The sequence below is a fragment of the Gigantopelta aegis genome, chromosome 8 (assembly GCF_016097555.1).
Source record: "Gigantopelta aegis isolate Gae_Host chromosome 8, Gae_host_genome, whole genome shotgun sequence".
Lineage (NCBI taxonomy): Eukaryota > Metazoa > Mollusca > Gastropoda > Neomphalida > Peltospiridae > Gigantopelta > Gigantopelta aegis.
In genome coordinates this window covers 53773484-53790584 of record NC_054706.1, presented here as the reverse complement: position 1 = coordinate 53790584, position 17101 = coordinate 53773484, and the positions used below count along the sequence as shown (strand labels likewise).

At 38.3% G+C, this 17101-nt stretch overlaps 1 protein-coding gene across 2 annotated transcripts in view; it reads right to left on the bottom strand.

The window, feature by feature from the left end:
• The window catches only part of LOC121380169 (transmembrane channel-like protein 7), a 44994-nt gene that overhangs the window by 20423 nt on the left and 7470 nt on the right, over positions 1 to 17101 (bottom strand). For both annotated transcript variants that reach the window (XM_041508967.1, XM_041508968.1), the window contains exons 4-9: positions 14356 to 14566; positions 13514 to 13580; positions 10206 to 10475; positions 7433 to 7581; positions 6216 to 6366; positions 4395 to 4550 (exon numbers count right to left, since the gene is read on the bottom strand). In XM_041508967.1, the coding sequence (XP_041364901.1) occupies positions 4395 to 4550; positions 6216 to 6366; positions 7433 to 7581; positions 10206 to 10475; positions 13514 to 13580; positions 14356 to 14566 (1004 nt within the window). The remainder of the gene's footprint in view (positions 1 to 4394; positions 4551 to 6215; positions 6367 to 7432; positions 7582 to 10205; positions 10476 to 13513; positions 13581 to 14355; positions 14567 to 17101) is intronic.

The following is a 17101-nucleotide window of genomic DNA, read 5'->3' as shown; positions in this document are numbered from 1 at the left end:
TCAAATTAATACATTAGTTAATATTGAGGAATCTTTTGAGCATTTTGAGACGGGAGATTGGCATTTATTAGGGCTTTCACGAGTCCAAAATATTGGACTCGAGTACTCGAGGGTCAAACTCGACCCAGACCCGAGTACCCGACACTTACACTATATGATAATGAGACTAAGGAATAAAGTAAAACAGCAGTATACATCTTAATTCCAGGGCTGGACATGGATGCCAAATCATACCATTGTATTGCATTGCTGACATTTTCATAGCCCTGTAATGTAACCGGGTGCAAGCAAATGGCAAAATGATGTAAAAAGTATAATTAAATGACAATGCTCTTCCTTGCATGGTGCTTGAACCTTAATTGCACATATAGGCACACTAATATGTTATCCTATCCTATTCCTTGCACAGGTACTCGAGTTCTGTGAATGGACTGGAGTCTTGCTAGACTCGGCCCGTACCCGAGTACTCGAGAAGACCCTAGTGTTTATCCTATTTTATCCTATATCATTCATTTAACACTGGGCATGCAAACTAATCTAGTGAAAGTTAAAAGATAAAGGTTTTGGGGTTTTTTAACGACACCAATAGAGTACATTGATTTATTAATCATCAACATGATGATTAATAATCATCAAAATATCAACATTTTAACAATATTGACATATAGTCTTAGAAAGGAAACCCTCTATATTTTTTTCATTAATAGCAAAGGATCTTTTATATGCACCATCCCACAGCTTTTAATATACCAGTCGTAGAACACTGGCTGGAACAAGAAATAGCCTATTGGACTTACCGGCATAGATCGATCCTTGACTGACTGCGCATCAGGCAAGCACATTACCACTGAGCTATGTCCCGCCCCTGGGCATGCAAACTAGTCTAGTGAGTGAGTGTTCAGCCGTGCCTGTGATATATTGAATACTTACTTTGAGAGACTGTGTCACCGAGATGTAGTACACAAGATATCCAGCACCACATATCATTCTGCCCTTAGTCTAGTGAGTGAGTGTTCAGCCGTGCCTGTGATATATTGAATACTTACTTTGAGAGACTGTGTCACCAAGATGTAGTACACAAGATATCCAGCACCACATATCATTCTGCCCTTAGTCTAGTGAGTGAGTGCGAGTGTTCAGCCGTGTCTGTGATATATTGAATACTTACTTTGAGAGACTGTGTCACCAAGATGTAGTACACAAGATATCCAGCACCACATATCATTCTGCCCTTAGTCTAGTGAGTGAGTGCGAGTGTTCAGCCGTGCCTGTGATATATTGAATACTTACTTTGAGAGACTGTGTCACCAAGATGTAGTACACAAGATATCCAGCACCACATATCATTCTGCCCTTAGTCTAGTGAGTGAGTGCGAGTGTTCAGCCGTGTCTGTGATATATTGAATACTTACTTTGAGAGACTGTCACCGAGATGTAGTACACAAGATATCCAGCACCACATATCATTCTGCCCTTAGTCTAGTGAGCGAGTGTTCAGCCATGTCTGTGATATATTGAATACTTTATTTGAGAGACTGTGTCACCGAGATGTAGTACACAAGATATCCAGCACCACATATCATTCTACCCTTAGTCTAGTGAGTGAGTGCGAGTGTTCAGCTGTGCCTGTGATATATTGAATACTTACTTTGAGAGACTGTGTCACCAAGATGTAGTACACAAGATATCCAGCACCACATATCATTCTGCCCTTAGTCTAGTGAGTGAGTGCGAGTGTTCAGCCGTGTCTGTGATATATTGAATACTTACTTTGAGAGACTGTCACCGAGATGTAGTACACAAGATATCCAGCACCACATATCATTCTGCCCTTAGTCTAGTGAGCGAGTGTTCAGCCATGTCTGTGATATATTGAATACTTTATTTGAGAGACTGTGTCACCGAGATGTAGTACACAAGATATCCAGCACCACATATCATTCTGCCCTTAGTCTAGTGAGTGAGTGCGAGTGTTCAGCCGTGCCTGTGATATATTGAATACTTACTTTGAGAGACTGTGTCACCGAGATGTAGTACACAAGATATCCAGCACCACATATCATTCTGCCCTTAGTCTAGTGAGTGAGTGCGAGTGTTCAGCCGTGCCTGTGATATATTGAATACTTACTTTGAGAGACTGTGTCACCGAGATGTAGTACACAAGATATCCAGCACCACATATCATTCTACCCTTAGTCTAGTGAGTGAGTGCGAGTGTTCAGCTGTGCCTGTGATATATTGAATACTTACTTTGAGAGACTGTGTCACCAAGATGTAGTACACAAGATATCCAGCACCACATATCATTCTGCCCTTAGTCTAGTGAGTGAGTGCGAGTGTTCAGCCGTGTCTGTGATATATTGAATACTTACTTTGAGAGACTGTGTCACCAAGATGTAGTACACAAGATATCCAGCACCACATATCATTCTGCCCTTAGTCTAGTGAGTGAGTGCGAGTGTTCAGCCGTGCCTGTGATATATTGAATACTTACTTTGAGAGACTGTGTCACCAAGATGTAGTACACAAGATATCCAGCACCACATATCATTCTGCCCTTAGTCTAGTGAGTGAGTGCGAGTGTTCAGCCGTGTCTGTGATATATTGAATACTTACTTTGAGAGACTGTCACCGAGATGTAGTACACAAGATATCCAGCACCACATATCATTCTGCCCTTAGTCTAGTGAGCGAGTGTTCAGCCATGTCTGTGATATATTGAATACTTTATTTGAGAGACTGTGTCACCGAGATGTAGTACACAAGATATCCAGCACCACATATCATTCTGCCCTTAGTCTAGTGAGTGAGTGCGAGTGTTCAGCCGTGCCTGTGATATATTGAATACTTACTTTGAGAGACTGTGTCACCGAGATGTAGTACACAAGATATCCAGCACCACATATCATTCTGCCCTTAGTCTAGTGAGTGAGTGCGAGTGTTCAGCCGTGCCTGTGATATATTGAATACTTACTTTGAGAGACTGTGTCACCGAGATGTAGTACACAAGATATCCAGCACCACATATCATTCTACCCTTAGTCTAGTGAGTGAGTGCGAGTGTTCAGCTGTGCCTGTGATATATTGAATACTTACTTTGAGAGACTGTGTCACCAAGATGTAGTACACAAGATATCCAGCACCACATATCATTCTGCCCTTAGTCTAGTGAGTGAGTGTTCAGCCATGCCTGTGATATATTGAATACTTACTTTGAGAGACTGTGTCACCGAGATGTAGTACACAAGATATCCAGCACCACATATCATTATGCTCTTAGTCTAGTGAGTGAGTGCGAGTGTTCAGCCGTGCCTGTGATATATTGAATACTTACTTTGAGAGACTGTCACCGAGATGTAATACACAAGATATTCAGCACCACATATCATTATGCCCTTAGTCTAGTGAGCGAGTGTTCAGCCGTGCCTGTGATATATTGAATACTTACTTTGAGAGACTGTGTCACCGAGATGTAGTACACAAGATATCCAGCACCACATATCATTATGCCCTTAGTCTAGTGATTAAGTGCGAGTGTTCAGCCGTGCCTGTGATATATTGAATACTTACTTTGAGAGACTGTGTCACCGAGATGTAGTACACAAGATATCCAGCACCACATATCATTATGCCCTTAGTCTAGTGAGTGAGTGAGTGCAAGTGTTCAGCCGTGCCTGTGATATATTGAATACTTACTTTGAGAGACTGTCACCGAGATGTAGTACACAAGATATTCAGCACTACATATCATTCTGCCCTTAGTCTAGTGAGCGAGTGTTCAGCCGTGCCTGTGATATACTGAATACTTACTTTGAGAGACTGTGTCACTGAGATGTAGTACACAAGATATCCAGCACCACATATCATTCTGCCCTTAGTCTAGTGAGTGGGTGCGAGTGTTCAGCCGTGCCTGTGATATATTGAATACTTACTTTGAGAGACTGTCACTAAGATGTAGTACACAAGATATCCAGCACCACATATCATTCTGCCCTTAGTCTAGTGAGTGAGTGTTCAGCCGTGCCTGTGATATATTGAATACTTACTTTGAGAGACTGTGTCACCGAGATATAGTACACAAGATATCCAGCACCACATATCATTATGCCCTTAGTCTAGTGAGTGAGTGTTCAGCCGTGCCTGTGATATATTGAATACTTACTTTGAGAGACTGTGTCACCGAGATATAGTACACAAGATATCCAGCACCACATATCATTCTGCCCTTAGTCTAGTGAGTGAGTGTTCAGCCGTGCATGTGATATATTGAATACTTACTTTGAGAGATTGTGTCACTGAGATGTAGTACACAAGATATCCAGCACCACATATTATTCTACCCATAGTCTAGTGAGTGAGTGTTCAGCCGTGCCTGTGATATATTGAATACTTACTTTGAGAGACTGTGTCACCGAGATGTAGTACACAAGATATCCAGCACCACATATCATTCCAAGCACCAGAACATTGGTGACAACTCGAATCCAAAATACAGTACACTTCTGGGAAAGAGTTTTCTCAGATGATTTACTCTGGCCAGATAGGTATTCCTGAAAAATAGTTTAAAGCATATTATTTTGTAATGATACCAGTCAAAAAAAAAAAAAAAAATACTGGAGGGGTAACATGAAGTGACAAGAGAACTACTTGTTCACAGGATGAACATCTGACATTATAACATAGTGTTTTTTCTAATTTTCCTGCAGCTGTACCATTCAAATCCGTACAGAGATTAAGCTGTCATTCATTAATACATCGGGTCGGGACGTAGCCCAGTGGTAAAGTGTTTGCTTGATGCACGGTCGGTCTGGGATCGATCCCCTTCGGTGGGCCCATTGAGCTATTTCTCGCTCCAGCCAGTGCACCACGACTGGTATATCAAAGGCTGTGGTATGTGTTATCCTGTCTGTGACATGGCACATATAAAAGATCCCTTGCTGCTAATTGAAAAAGAGTAGCCCATGAAGTGGCGATAGCAGGTTTTCTCTATCAATATCTGTGTGGTCCTTAACCATATGTCAGACGCCATATAACCATAAATAGAATGTGTTGAGTGTGTTGTTAAATAAAACATTTCTTTCCTTCTTCATTAATTCATCAAATGTGAATTAAACTTGAAGTTGGCAAACAAAGTTATTAACCAGTCTGTCAAAACTGCCAACACTGTTTGTTGTGAATAGGTCTACCAACATTTTCCGTGGTTCATTGTTTACATAATTTTTGTCTGCACATTTAAACGTTCATAATTCATTTAGATTACTTCCGAATACCATACCAAACATTGTTTTTCACCCAATTTGACTACGTCCTTACGACAAATGATTTAACTGAATAAGGTGTACCTATTAGCTTTCTTTAAATGTCATTAATTTGGTGATATTTTGTTTGGCAAGTGCAAGCTATAAGTTTGTTTTGTTTAATGACACCACTAGAGCACACTAATTTATTAATCATTGGCTATTGGGTGTCAGACATATGGTCATTTTGATAGTCATAGACAGGAAAACCGCTACATTTTTTTCAATTAGTAGCAAGGGATCTTTTATATGCACCATCCCACAGACAGGATAGCACATACTACAGACTTTGATATACCAGTCATAGTGCACTGGCTGGAACGAGAAATAGCCCAATGGGCCCACCGACGAGGATCGATCCCAAACCGACCGCGTATAAAGAGAGCGCTTTACCACTGGGCTACGTCCTGCCCCCTGACCTACATTTATGACAAAATGACACACACTCTCACTAACCTTGAGTTCATTATAAATACTGAGGTGTACGCTCTCACTGACCTTGAGTTCATTATAAATACTGAGGTGTACGCTCTCACTGACCTTGAGTTCATTATAAACACTAAGGTGTACGCTCTCACTAACCTTGAGTTCATTATAAACACTGAGGTGTTCGCTCTCACTGACCTTGAGTTCATTATAAACACTGAGGTGTTCGCTCTCACTGACCTTGAGTTCATTATAAACACTGAGGTGTACGCTCTCACTGACCTTGAGTTCATTATAAATACTGAGGTGTTCGCTCTCACTGACCTTGAGTTCATTATAAACACTGAGGTGTACGCTCTCACTGACCTTGAGTTCATTATAAACACTGAGGTGTACGCTCTCACTAACCTTGAGTTCATTATAAATACTGAGGTGTTCGCTCTCACTAACCTTGAGTTCATTATAAATACTGAGGTGTACACTCTCACTAACCTTGAGTTCATTATAAATACTGAGGTGTTTGAGATGTGCCGCCTCGTGATTCTCAATCCCGTAATCCCAGCCACAGAAAACTTTGTTGACATAGTACAGGTTGAAATTACTACTGCCCTCTATGTAGTACTTCCTGTACGACCGCAGGATGCTGAAATACAGGTACACAAGGAATGAATGAATGAATGAATGAATGAATGAATCCCATAATTCCAACTACAGAGAACCTTCCTGTACGACCGCATGATGAATGAATATGATTGAATGGATGACTGAATGGATGGATGGATGGATGGATGGATGGATAGATGGATGGATGAATAATGACACCCCATTATGAAAATCTATTGGAATGAATGAATGATTTAATTACACCCCAGCAGGAAAACATATCGGCTAGTGGAATGAATGAGTGAATGAATGAATGAATGGATGGATGAATGAATGAATGAATGAATGAATGAATGAATGAATGAATGAATGAATGAATGAATGAATGAATGTTTAATGATACCCAAGCACAAAAAACATTATCAGCTATTAGGTATCAAACACAGGCTGACATTTTGCAAACTGAAAAAACGAAACAAAAACATGATGCAAGTTGAAGTATATTACTTAAACCTTGAAACAATTGGGTCACTTGTGCTTGAGCATTAAACTAATATACTTCATAGGATGCAAATGGTTTCAGTAATGTTAATTTCTGTGGATGGTTTGAATTTAATGAAAATGCCATAGCCCAGTGGTAAAGCGCTCACTTGATGTGCAGTCGGTCTAGAGTCCATCCCCATTGGTGGCCTCATTGGGCTATTTCTCGTTCCAGCCAGTGCACCACAACTAGTACATCAAAGGCTGTGGTATGTGCTATCCTGTCTATGAGATGGTGTATGTAAAAGATCCCTTGCTACTAATGAAAAAATGTAGTGGGTTTCCTCTCTAATGTCAAAATTATCAAATGTTTGACATCCAATAGCCAATGATTAATTAATCAATGAGCTCTAGTGGTGTCGTTAAAAAAACAAAACTTTAACTTTAATGTCTATGACATCACCATGGAGCAACCAATCAGATATCTTTAATTGTATCTTCAACATATTCTGGATATTGCATCGTGATGTCAAAAATCACACACAGTGATGTATGTCCCAAATGGATTATTTAAGAAACTATTATTCTAAGGGTAAATCTGCCTGTATTTCCCGCTCTGTGCCTACCTAAAAGCCAGGATAAAGAGAGAGAACAGGTAATATGCTCCACAGGTAAACAGGTAGGCAAATCTCATCTGATACTCCGTCCCTCCAACAAAGTTGATGTTGTAGTCACTATAGAATCCATAATACATCTCAGTGTTCTCAAACCAACCCTACAAAACAAAGAGGTTAATCAATGCATTTTGAAATTTAGTGGATGAATGTCTGTCTGTGTATGCCTGTGTCTTGTAGTGTGTAATTAAGGTTATATTAAAAAAAGGATAATTTGAAAAAGTGCCCTTTTTTTTTTCTTTCTTCATTCTTTTTTAAAAATTATTATTCACCTTTCCCTGTTACAACAAAGCCTACCCTCTATCCAGGGAGGAAACAGAGGACAGGTGATCAACAGGACTCAGGAAGTTGTATCAACAAAACAGAATATTATAGAATGGTAAATATATATATATTTTTTTAAACATTCATTCACACCTAATTTAATTGATCACACCCACACACCAATACATACATTATTCATACTAGTATATTCCCTCAGCTTCCCAGTCACAGAAAAAGTAATACCATCAAAAAACAACCTGTTCAATTACTATGTATATAAAAAGAGTCCTAAAACAGGTATGAACTGCTGGGAGCAAAGCCACAAAGACATTTAATTGGACATTTTATCAAAGAGCGGTTGATACAATACCCACTTTTTATTAAACAGATGCAGATTATTTCTTCCCTGGTAGATTGAATTTTCAATTTTATATCTATGTTGAACTTCCTTTTGGAAATGTTTAAAGTTGAGGTTTGATTTTTGGACTTTGCATTTGTAAATGTGAAATGTAGCAAAGAGTAATAAAAAATCAAATACAGCATCTGTTGTTATGTGGTTTTTTATGCCAAGAATTACCATTTTTTTCAGAAAGACTCATATTATTCACATGGGTACAATTAGCCATAATCCAATGGATGAAATCGGATCAAAATTTAGAAACAAGTCTACACTCCCAAAAAAGGTGTGATAAGGTTTCTTTTTGCCCGGAGAAAAAAGTACATTTATCATCATTTCGTAAGTTTATTCTATACAAAAAGCTGTTCCCCTTTTTACTGTGGACTGGCATTGTGAGGGCTCCCTAACCCTGACATCACCTATGTTTCTGGGGACAATAAATAATATATAATTTGAACTGGAAAAAAAAGAGAGAGAAAAAAAAAGAGGTTAATGAACACACTGTATTTTATGTGACAGCACAACTAGTTCAGTTATTTTCCTGTTAATACTAAATACTTAAATTACTGGACCACAATTAGTGGAGGCTAATATGAAAAATACAGTTAACGTAGTCTTTTGTCTGGTGACTAAGAATTCTAGATTACTGTACCTCGATTCTTTGGGTTTTAAAAAAAACAATTGCAGCCACTAGTTATATTAGGCTAAATAAAACAGGTGTACAATGCAGCAAAGGGATAGATGCCAACAAAACAAGTTGGCACAACTATTTTAACATAATGTGTGACAAAAATGGGATTGATACTTCTCTGTTAAAGCCCATGGCCACAAACGGCATACATTTTAAAAATCATATTTCAACACAGTTACTCACCAACAGTACTATAATCACAAAATATCTACATAAAAAAAACAAAAAACTTTACTATAAACATACTGACCGCCCCTACACACACGCAACATATCTTGACAATGTTAAAAATGCAAATGTTCGGCAAGCCATAACAAAAATAAGAATATGTGCACCACCGACTTGAAACTGAAATTGGTAGGAACAGAAATGTTGAACAACACAAAAGGGTATGCAAAATCTGCAACTCTGGTATGGAAGATGAATTACACTTTTCAATAAAATGTCGAGGCCTTACAAAATGCAGAAACACTATAAAAAAACCTACAACTAAACCAAACATTTATTCAGTTAACAGACACTGAGAAACTATTCTTTCTACTTCTCTGCCCAGCACATATTGCTTCAATCATAGGGCAGCATTGCTTCAATCATAGGGCAGCATTGCTATGAGACGTTTGAACAAAGATGCCTTCTACTTTCAGTTGCTAGACCTCCTACCTAATGACACTGTCACTTGTTAAATATTGTTACTAGTATATAAATTATAATTGTGCTAGGATATTGTAACCATTATAACATGTATTGTTTTTACTTTTTTTCTTGATGTTGATATTGTTATTCATGTCTGTATAATTCATAAACGGAAATAAATGAATTGGACTGAAATTGTGTTGGAATAGTGGGAGAACAGGGGTACAATTGACCCCCCCCTCCCCACAACTCTAAAGATTAAACATTCACACTCCAGTTGATAGGGGAATACATAACTGTCTTCTAACCCCAGCAATTAAGAAAATGTCCACGGCCAAAAAACATGCCATTAAAAAAACAATGAATATAGTCCAAGGCAAAAAAAATGATGCAGAGAATTAAAAGCTCCATAGCAATCTCCACGGCATTGTCGATTACTGTGGGCAATTGCAGGGAATGTCTTCCCACCCAAGTTGCTGACACAAGGCTCACCCTGTACATTGTCAAATTAGCAAATAGCCAATTTTTATACAAAATGGCTACAAAATTTAGACTTTGGCTAATAAAATATTCCTCAAATTAGCCACATTTTAAGGTTTTTTTAAGGTAATATACTGTACATTTCTGAAAAATGGCTAAACCCAAATTTGTTCCAGTGTGAGCCATGTGTCAGACATCTTCCGATGCCCATGATACAGCCCTGAATGATTAAAACTTCACAGTAAGATCTAGATACTGACCGCGCCAGTGAGTAGCTCCACTCCAGTGAAGGATGCGTTTGGGTAGCCAGCAGGGGTGTCTTCAAACCAGCGCTGGAGCACTCGTGGCAGGACAACAAAGCCAAAGGTCACGAGGAAGATGGGAATGTTGATGAGGAAAAGCCACTTGAGAAAAAGGAAGTAGGACAAGACACTGGTTCCAAAATGGCCTTCGATCTTCTTGAGGTCTGACTTCCACAGCTCAATGGAATACATCATCTCTGCCATGCTGTACTTGAAGTGTTGCCATGCCTACAGAAACAAATAGCAAATATTGCATGTTATAAAACTTGCTTAAGTAGCCATCTTTATGAAGATGTCACCTTCCTATTGTCTCAAATCACAGAGTTTAGTACATTCGGACACATATTAAAAAGGGACTCTCCTGAGTTTACTGCCAGTGTTAAGATGTTGCCGACTAACATACGTTTTAAAGGCACTCAGTCACGGATTTAGTGGAACTTATTTCTCTAAATATGGATTATAAATGGAAATTACATTCATTTGGAATACCAAACCTTATTACTGTATCATCCAAAACATTTTAATTGAACCACGATCTGGGGAATTTCATGACATGCTTCATTTTTAAAATTTGGAACTCTGCTTGTGAAAAGTCATAAAATGTATGGCAAAACACTCATAGTATTAGGCTATATAAAGGACAGCCATATAATGTATTCTTGAATTCTATATAAACGACCTCTGTGTACAGAGATTTGGCAAATGAGGGGCCAGCTATGTACATGACAGATAATTAAAAATATATTATTTCAAGACAAAATAACGGCAAATACGCTGAAATAAAATAATAAACAGTCGGAACATGGAACTCACAAATTTGGTTTTTTTTTAAAATTATTATTATGATTTAAAACAATAATTTGTGTCTTGGGGTTTTTTATTTATGAAGCTACCGTACACGATACCACTTCAGGTGTGTATGCATGTAATTTAGCAGAGACGGTTACAACTCTATAGTGCTCAATTCGTAAATGGGTAACATGTTTTCTAGCATCACCATTGTGGCCTACAACCAGCTAGTCATTTTTAGCCAAACAGTTGCAAATTATTTTGACCGATTTGCAAAGTAGTCATTCGGTTTAATGTATAGCGTAAAAAAACCCAGTGTACTGTTGGATGTTTTGCCGTCCAAAGGTTGGCTTAATTATAACTTAATCCAGTTGAATCCAGTTCAGCCTGCCGTTTGTGTGTGCACACACGTTAATCTTGCATTTTTATAGCGATAACCCCAGATAAAACACTGCCCCTTTCACCCCAAAAAGGTAGTAGCAGACGAATAATAATAATAATTTATTATTATAATGTTGGTAAAATCAAGTCGAGGTGGAGTGGGTGGGGGTGGTTGCTACAGAAACATTACATAAATTTAGAGGGGGACCCGGGAGTGGTCTCAGCATTACTGGTATAAAAGAAAAAATATATTGTGATTTTGATTGCCGCTTGCAATTTTGTGCATTTGAAATATGACTACACAGAGCAAAATAACCTTTTAGTCATATTTACTTGCAGTAAAATTCACTTTTTAAAACATTTACGTAAGCAGACTTAAAATTGCAATCGGTGAAAAAATCATTAAGTTCAAGCCCTGTTGTTAGTTGTTGTACTGTCCGTAGTTAGTTTCTTTTTCAGATAATCTACTAAATAATTATTTATTTACTTATTATTATTATTACTCTTTTTTTTCACATATGACTAACAATACATTTAGCTATAGATGCAAAGGCCTAACTAGTCAGGATTGTCGACGTTTTAACATGCTTCTGTTACTAAAATATATTAATGTAAAAGCTTATTATCATTCAATACATTTTTTTATTAATTTTAATAACTTATTTTCATTGGGGTTTTTCTATTTATCCTATGTTACACGAGCTTGGTATATCATTTTGCGGTTATTCTGGTGATGCCAGTCACGTGAATCAAAATTAATACGTCACACCTCTGCTCTCCAAATAAAATATCAATAATAAGTGGGATATGGTGGTTATGTAAATGGTTCAATAAAGTACTTTTAGGTACAAATCAAATGTATATATTTGCAGATAATACTTTGTTGGGTCATTAATTAGGTCAACCATCCGTGACTGAGTGGCTTTAATGACTAATATTACACATTAAATAAAAAATTTAGCATAAAATACGAGGGGGTGTTTATTAAATATGTTTCTAATCGTACTAGTGTTTGTAGTATGTCAAATTTTATTTCATAATATACATTTTTTCTTATGTACAAAATTATTGGGAGACCAAATTCAGTGTTTTTTCTCTTTCCAACGAGTGCACCACAACAGGTCAAAGGCCGTGGTATGTGCTTTTCAGCCTGTAGCAAAGTGCATATAAAAGATCCCGTATTGCATTAGGAAACATGTAGCGGGTTTCCTCAGATGACTGTGTGTCATAATTCCAAAATGTTTGACATCCAATAGCCGATGAATAATTAATCAATGTGCTCTAGTGGTGTGGTTAAACAAAACAATCTTTAAATTCAGTGATTTTTCACTCCTCCGAGTGTTTAAACAAATAAAAGCCTGCAATAAATACTTAATAAGAGTAAAGGTGGGACTGTTTAGAACAGTTAAAATATTTGCCATACACACTTGGCTTCTTTTACAAACAGTATCTCATTGTGTGCTTACAATACCCAAGCAAAAACCAGTGTTCGAAATAAGCACTTGTCCGTTTGTCCCGACAAGTGAAAATATATTCAGACAAGCAAAACGTGCCTCGTGGTTGTCCAGTGAACAAGTAAAACTTTTCAGTACAGTTTAATTTTTAGTAATCACAAACATCATCACGATACTTGAATAAAAAATAAACCAGTTATTTGGACAAGTGAAAGTATTGGCAGACAAGTAGATTTCTAGATGTATTTGTCCGGAGGATTAGTAAAGATTTCTGCGTATTTCTATTACTGAAAACCAGGGGACAATATTTCGAAATCTTAGGTAACCGGACATCAGTTCACATGAGGTTTACTAAGGTAACCGATTGTTCGGTTATGTGAATATAGTTCTCATAACCGATGAGTTAGGCCTATCTAATCCTAAAACACTTGAACTATGGGTTCTGTGCTACCTTGGTGGCTCAAATGTATTTAAAAACATAAACTCATGTTCATTTTCATTACTCATATATGGTAGTTTTAATTTTAGAATGTAATTGTTCACCACGTAACCGATTTGCGGTTCTTGTGATTTTAAAGTTGTGTAAATGACACGCGAACAGAGCAATTGTTCCCGTGAAATATTGTGGCTTGGAAAACCTACCATGGCACGAGAATATTTCCACCTTCTTAGTCGTCCTGGACTGCGCTTCTTGGAGCTAATTCTTCTCCTAGATAAATAAACCAAAATAACAAGTAATGTTTCATTGTTTATTCATTTTATTTATTTTCATGCCAGGGGCCTTATTCACAAAGCTCTCTTAGGCTTTTTTAGACAACAAAGCATCCTCTTTGAAAGTCTTTCTGCATCGCACTGCGATATCGCAAAGTTGGGAGACTTTAGTGAATTAGGTCCCTGATCAGCAAGAAATAAGATGAAATTCAAAGGAGAGAAAAGAAAGAGGGCAATGAGATAATAATAATAAAAAAAGAATTATTAATTTAATTCTCATGCACTTTTGATTGTCACTACTTGTAAGACATTCGATCTGCACAACTGAAAATTTTACCACAAATGGGTAATACCCATAACATATCAGTTAAAGTTTGTTTTGTGTAACGACACCACTAGAGCACATTGATTTATTAATCATCGGCTATTGGATGTCAAACATTTGGTAATTTTGTCTTAGAGAGAAAACTTGCTATATTTTTCCATTAGTAGATCTTTTATATGCACCATCCCATAGTCTTTGATATACCAATCATGGTGCACTGACCGGGATAAGAAATAGCCTAATGGACCCACCGATGTGGATCGATGCCAGAATGACCATGCATCAAACAAGCGCTTTACCACTGAGCTACATCCCATCCATAACATATTAAGTGCAAAATATTAAATACTTTCGAAGTTATTAATCAGTAAAGAGGGGTACAGTTTTGGGGTGGGTGGGGGAGCTACCCGATATAATTATGTAGACATTTTTACAATACTAGTCTTACTTAATTTCTCGTTTGCTCGAAAGTGTCGTCGTCATGTCCCGCAGCAGTGTGCCGATCTCTTCTTCTGTGCGGTCAGCCATGTCCGGTTCATCGAACGCCATGGCGATAGCATCCGTCTGGTCGACTACATGCGGTCCGCGGGTTGAGCCGTGATACGACTTGTGTCGCATGTGTCGGTGTCGCAACGTATGCTTGCCACTCGTCAGAGATTCTGAAACATTTTTCATTTTAATTATTTTCATGCTTATATCCAATTAAGGTTGAAGCACCCTGTCCTGGGTACACACCTCAGCTATCTGGGCTGTCTGTCCAGGATAGTTGGTTGTTAGTGATTAATGAAAGAAAAGAGAGTGTAGTGGTCTTATATCTACCCACTGAGTCGTTAAAGACTCGCTCTGGGTGGGAGCCAGTACCAGTCTGTGAACCCAGTACATACCAGCCTTATGTCCGATGGCTTAACCAAAACACTACCAAGGCTAGTCTTCTGAAACAACAAAAATCCCGTTATTTTAAAGGGACATTCTTGAGCTGGCAGCAATTGTAAGATGTTTCTGACTAACTAAAATTCTAATTCACTGTGAATATAACGTGAAATTTGATTGGCTAATTAAACCATTTGCAGCAGTAAAATGAGCATTTAACTGTCAGAAATGTATGGGATTTCACTAAATATCTCAAGCCATTGTGAAAAAAACATCCGGAAAACAAATATTTGCATCTCCTAAGTTCAAGGGCCATAACTCTGCCAAAAATGAGTAAATCATCATGAAAGTCAAACTTGATCTGTAACAGTATGTGATAAAGCTATACACATAATATCTCAGGGCATTGTAAAACAAACATCCAGAGAACTATATGTAGGATAGACTGACAGACAGACAGGACAGAGATAAAACTTATATCTCCTCCGGTTGGACCGGTAGGGAAATAATAAAGACATCTCATTTTTAAAACCAACATTTTATGTAAAAAAGAAAGGAATATAAGAAAATGAGAGAGAGGGAGAGAGAGAGAGAGAGAGAGAGAGAGAGAGAGAGAGAGAGAGAGAGAGAGAGAGAGAGAGAGAGAGAGAGAGAGACAGAGACAGACATAGAGAGGAGAGACAGTGTGTGACAGAGACAGAGACAAAGACAGTAAAGTTTGTTTTATTTAACGACGCCGCTAGAGCACATTGATTTTTTATCTTATCATCGGCTATTGGACGTCAAACACATGGTCATTCTGACACTGTTTTTAGAGGAAACCCGCTGTCGCCACATAGGCTACTCTTTTTTACGACAGGCAGCAAGGGATCTTTTATTTGCGCTTCCCACAGGCAGGATAGCACAAACCATGGCCTTTGTTGAACCAGTTATGGATCACTGGTCGGTGCAAGTGGTTTACACCTACCCATTGAGCCTTGCGGAGCACTCACTCAGGGTTTGGAGTCGGTATCTCGATTAAAAATCCCATGCCTCGACTGGGATCCGAACCCAGTACCTACCAGCCTGTAGACCGATGGCCTGCCACGACGCCACCGAGGCCGGTGAGACAAAGACAGAGACAAAGACAGACAGGGAGACACAAGGGGGGAGGGGGAGAGAGAGAGAGAGAGAGAGAGAGAGAGAGAGAGAGAGAGAGAGAGAGAGAGAGAGAGAGAGAGAGAGACACAGACAGAGAGAGAGACAGAGACAGACATAGAGAGGAGAGACAGTGTGAGACAGAGACAGAGACAAAGACAGAGACAAAGACAGACAGGGAGACACAAGGGGGGAGGGAGAGAGAGAGAGAGAGAGAGAGAGAGAGAGAGAGAGAATATTTTTTAAATAATAATAATGAGAGAGAGGATATGTATTCATCATACACCAAACCATTTACTTTCAGTGATGAACTTCTGCATTGCTTTGAACATAATTATATTCTTCTCATGAGTCAAATAATTTTTATTTCCTGACACAACAGTTTTGGAATCCAGATGTTTATCTTGTAATATGATCCTGTCATGAAGTTGAGTGTACAGAGATCAATAAAGAATAAAATGTTCAGAATCTTCAATAATATGTCCACAGCCACAAGTAGGTTCTCCTCATCTTCCATCTCATTCACACATTTTGCCAAACAGTTACTGTAGGTGTCCACACGAAATACCATTAAAACATTCAGTAACAGATTTGAAAGAAAAGGACAAAATATCCCATGCAGCCTGTCAGTTCAATCAACTATGACACTGTTACACTTGACATGTGGTCTTTTTATAGGAAGCCAATCCAGCTAAATTAGACAGTGTAGAATATTACAGAATACAGATCTGAACACTGTTCACCTTTCTGGGGTCAATGATGTGTGACTGATAGCTACATGTGTCCAATGTTTAAGTTGGCTATTGTTATTTCATTATAACCACCTCTCCTGCTAATACCTTTCTTTAGCCAATCCAACTTTAAATGTAATTACCCTCCTTTTAATTTTTTTTATTTGTGTGCTTATGTCCAATTAAAGAACCAGTCTTGGTGGTGTCGTGGTTAAGCCATCGGTCATAAGGCTGGCATATACAGGGTTCTCAGCCTGGTACCAGCTCCCACCCTGATTGAGTTTTAACGACTCAATGGGTACTAATCACTAACAACTAACCCACTGTCCTGAACAGACAGCCAGGATACATATAGCTGAGGTGTGTGTCCAGGACAGCATACTTGAACTGTAATTGGATATAAGCATGAAAATAAGTTGAAATGAAATGAATCAAATGAAATTCAAGCACACTGAC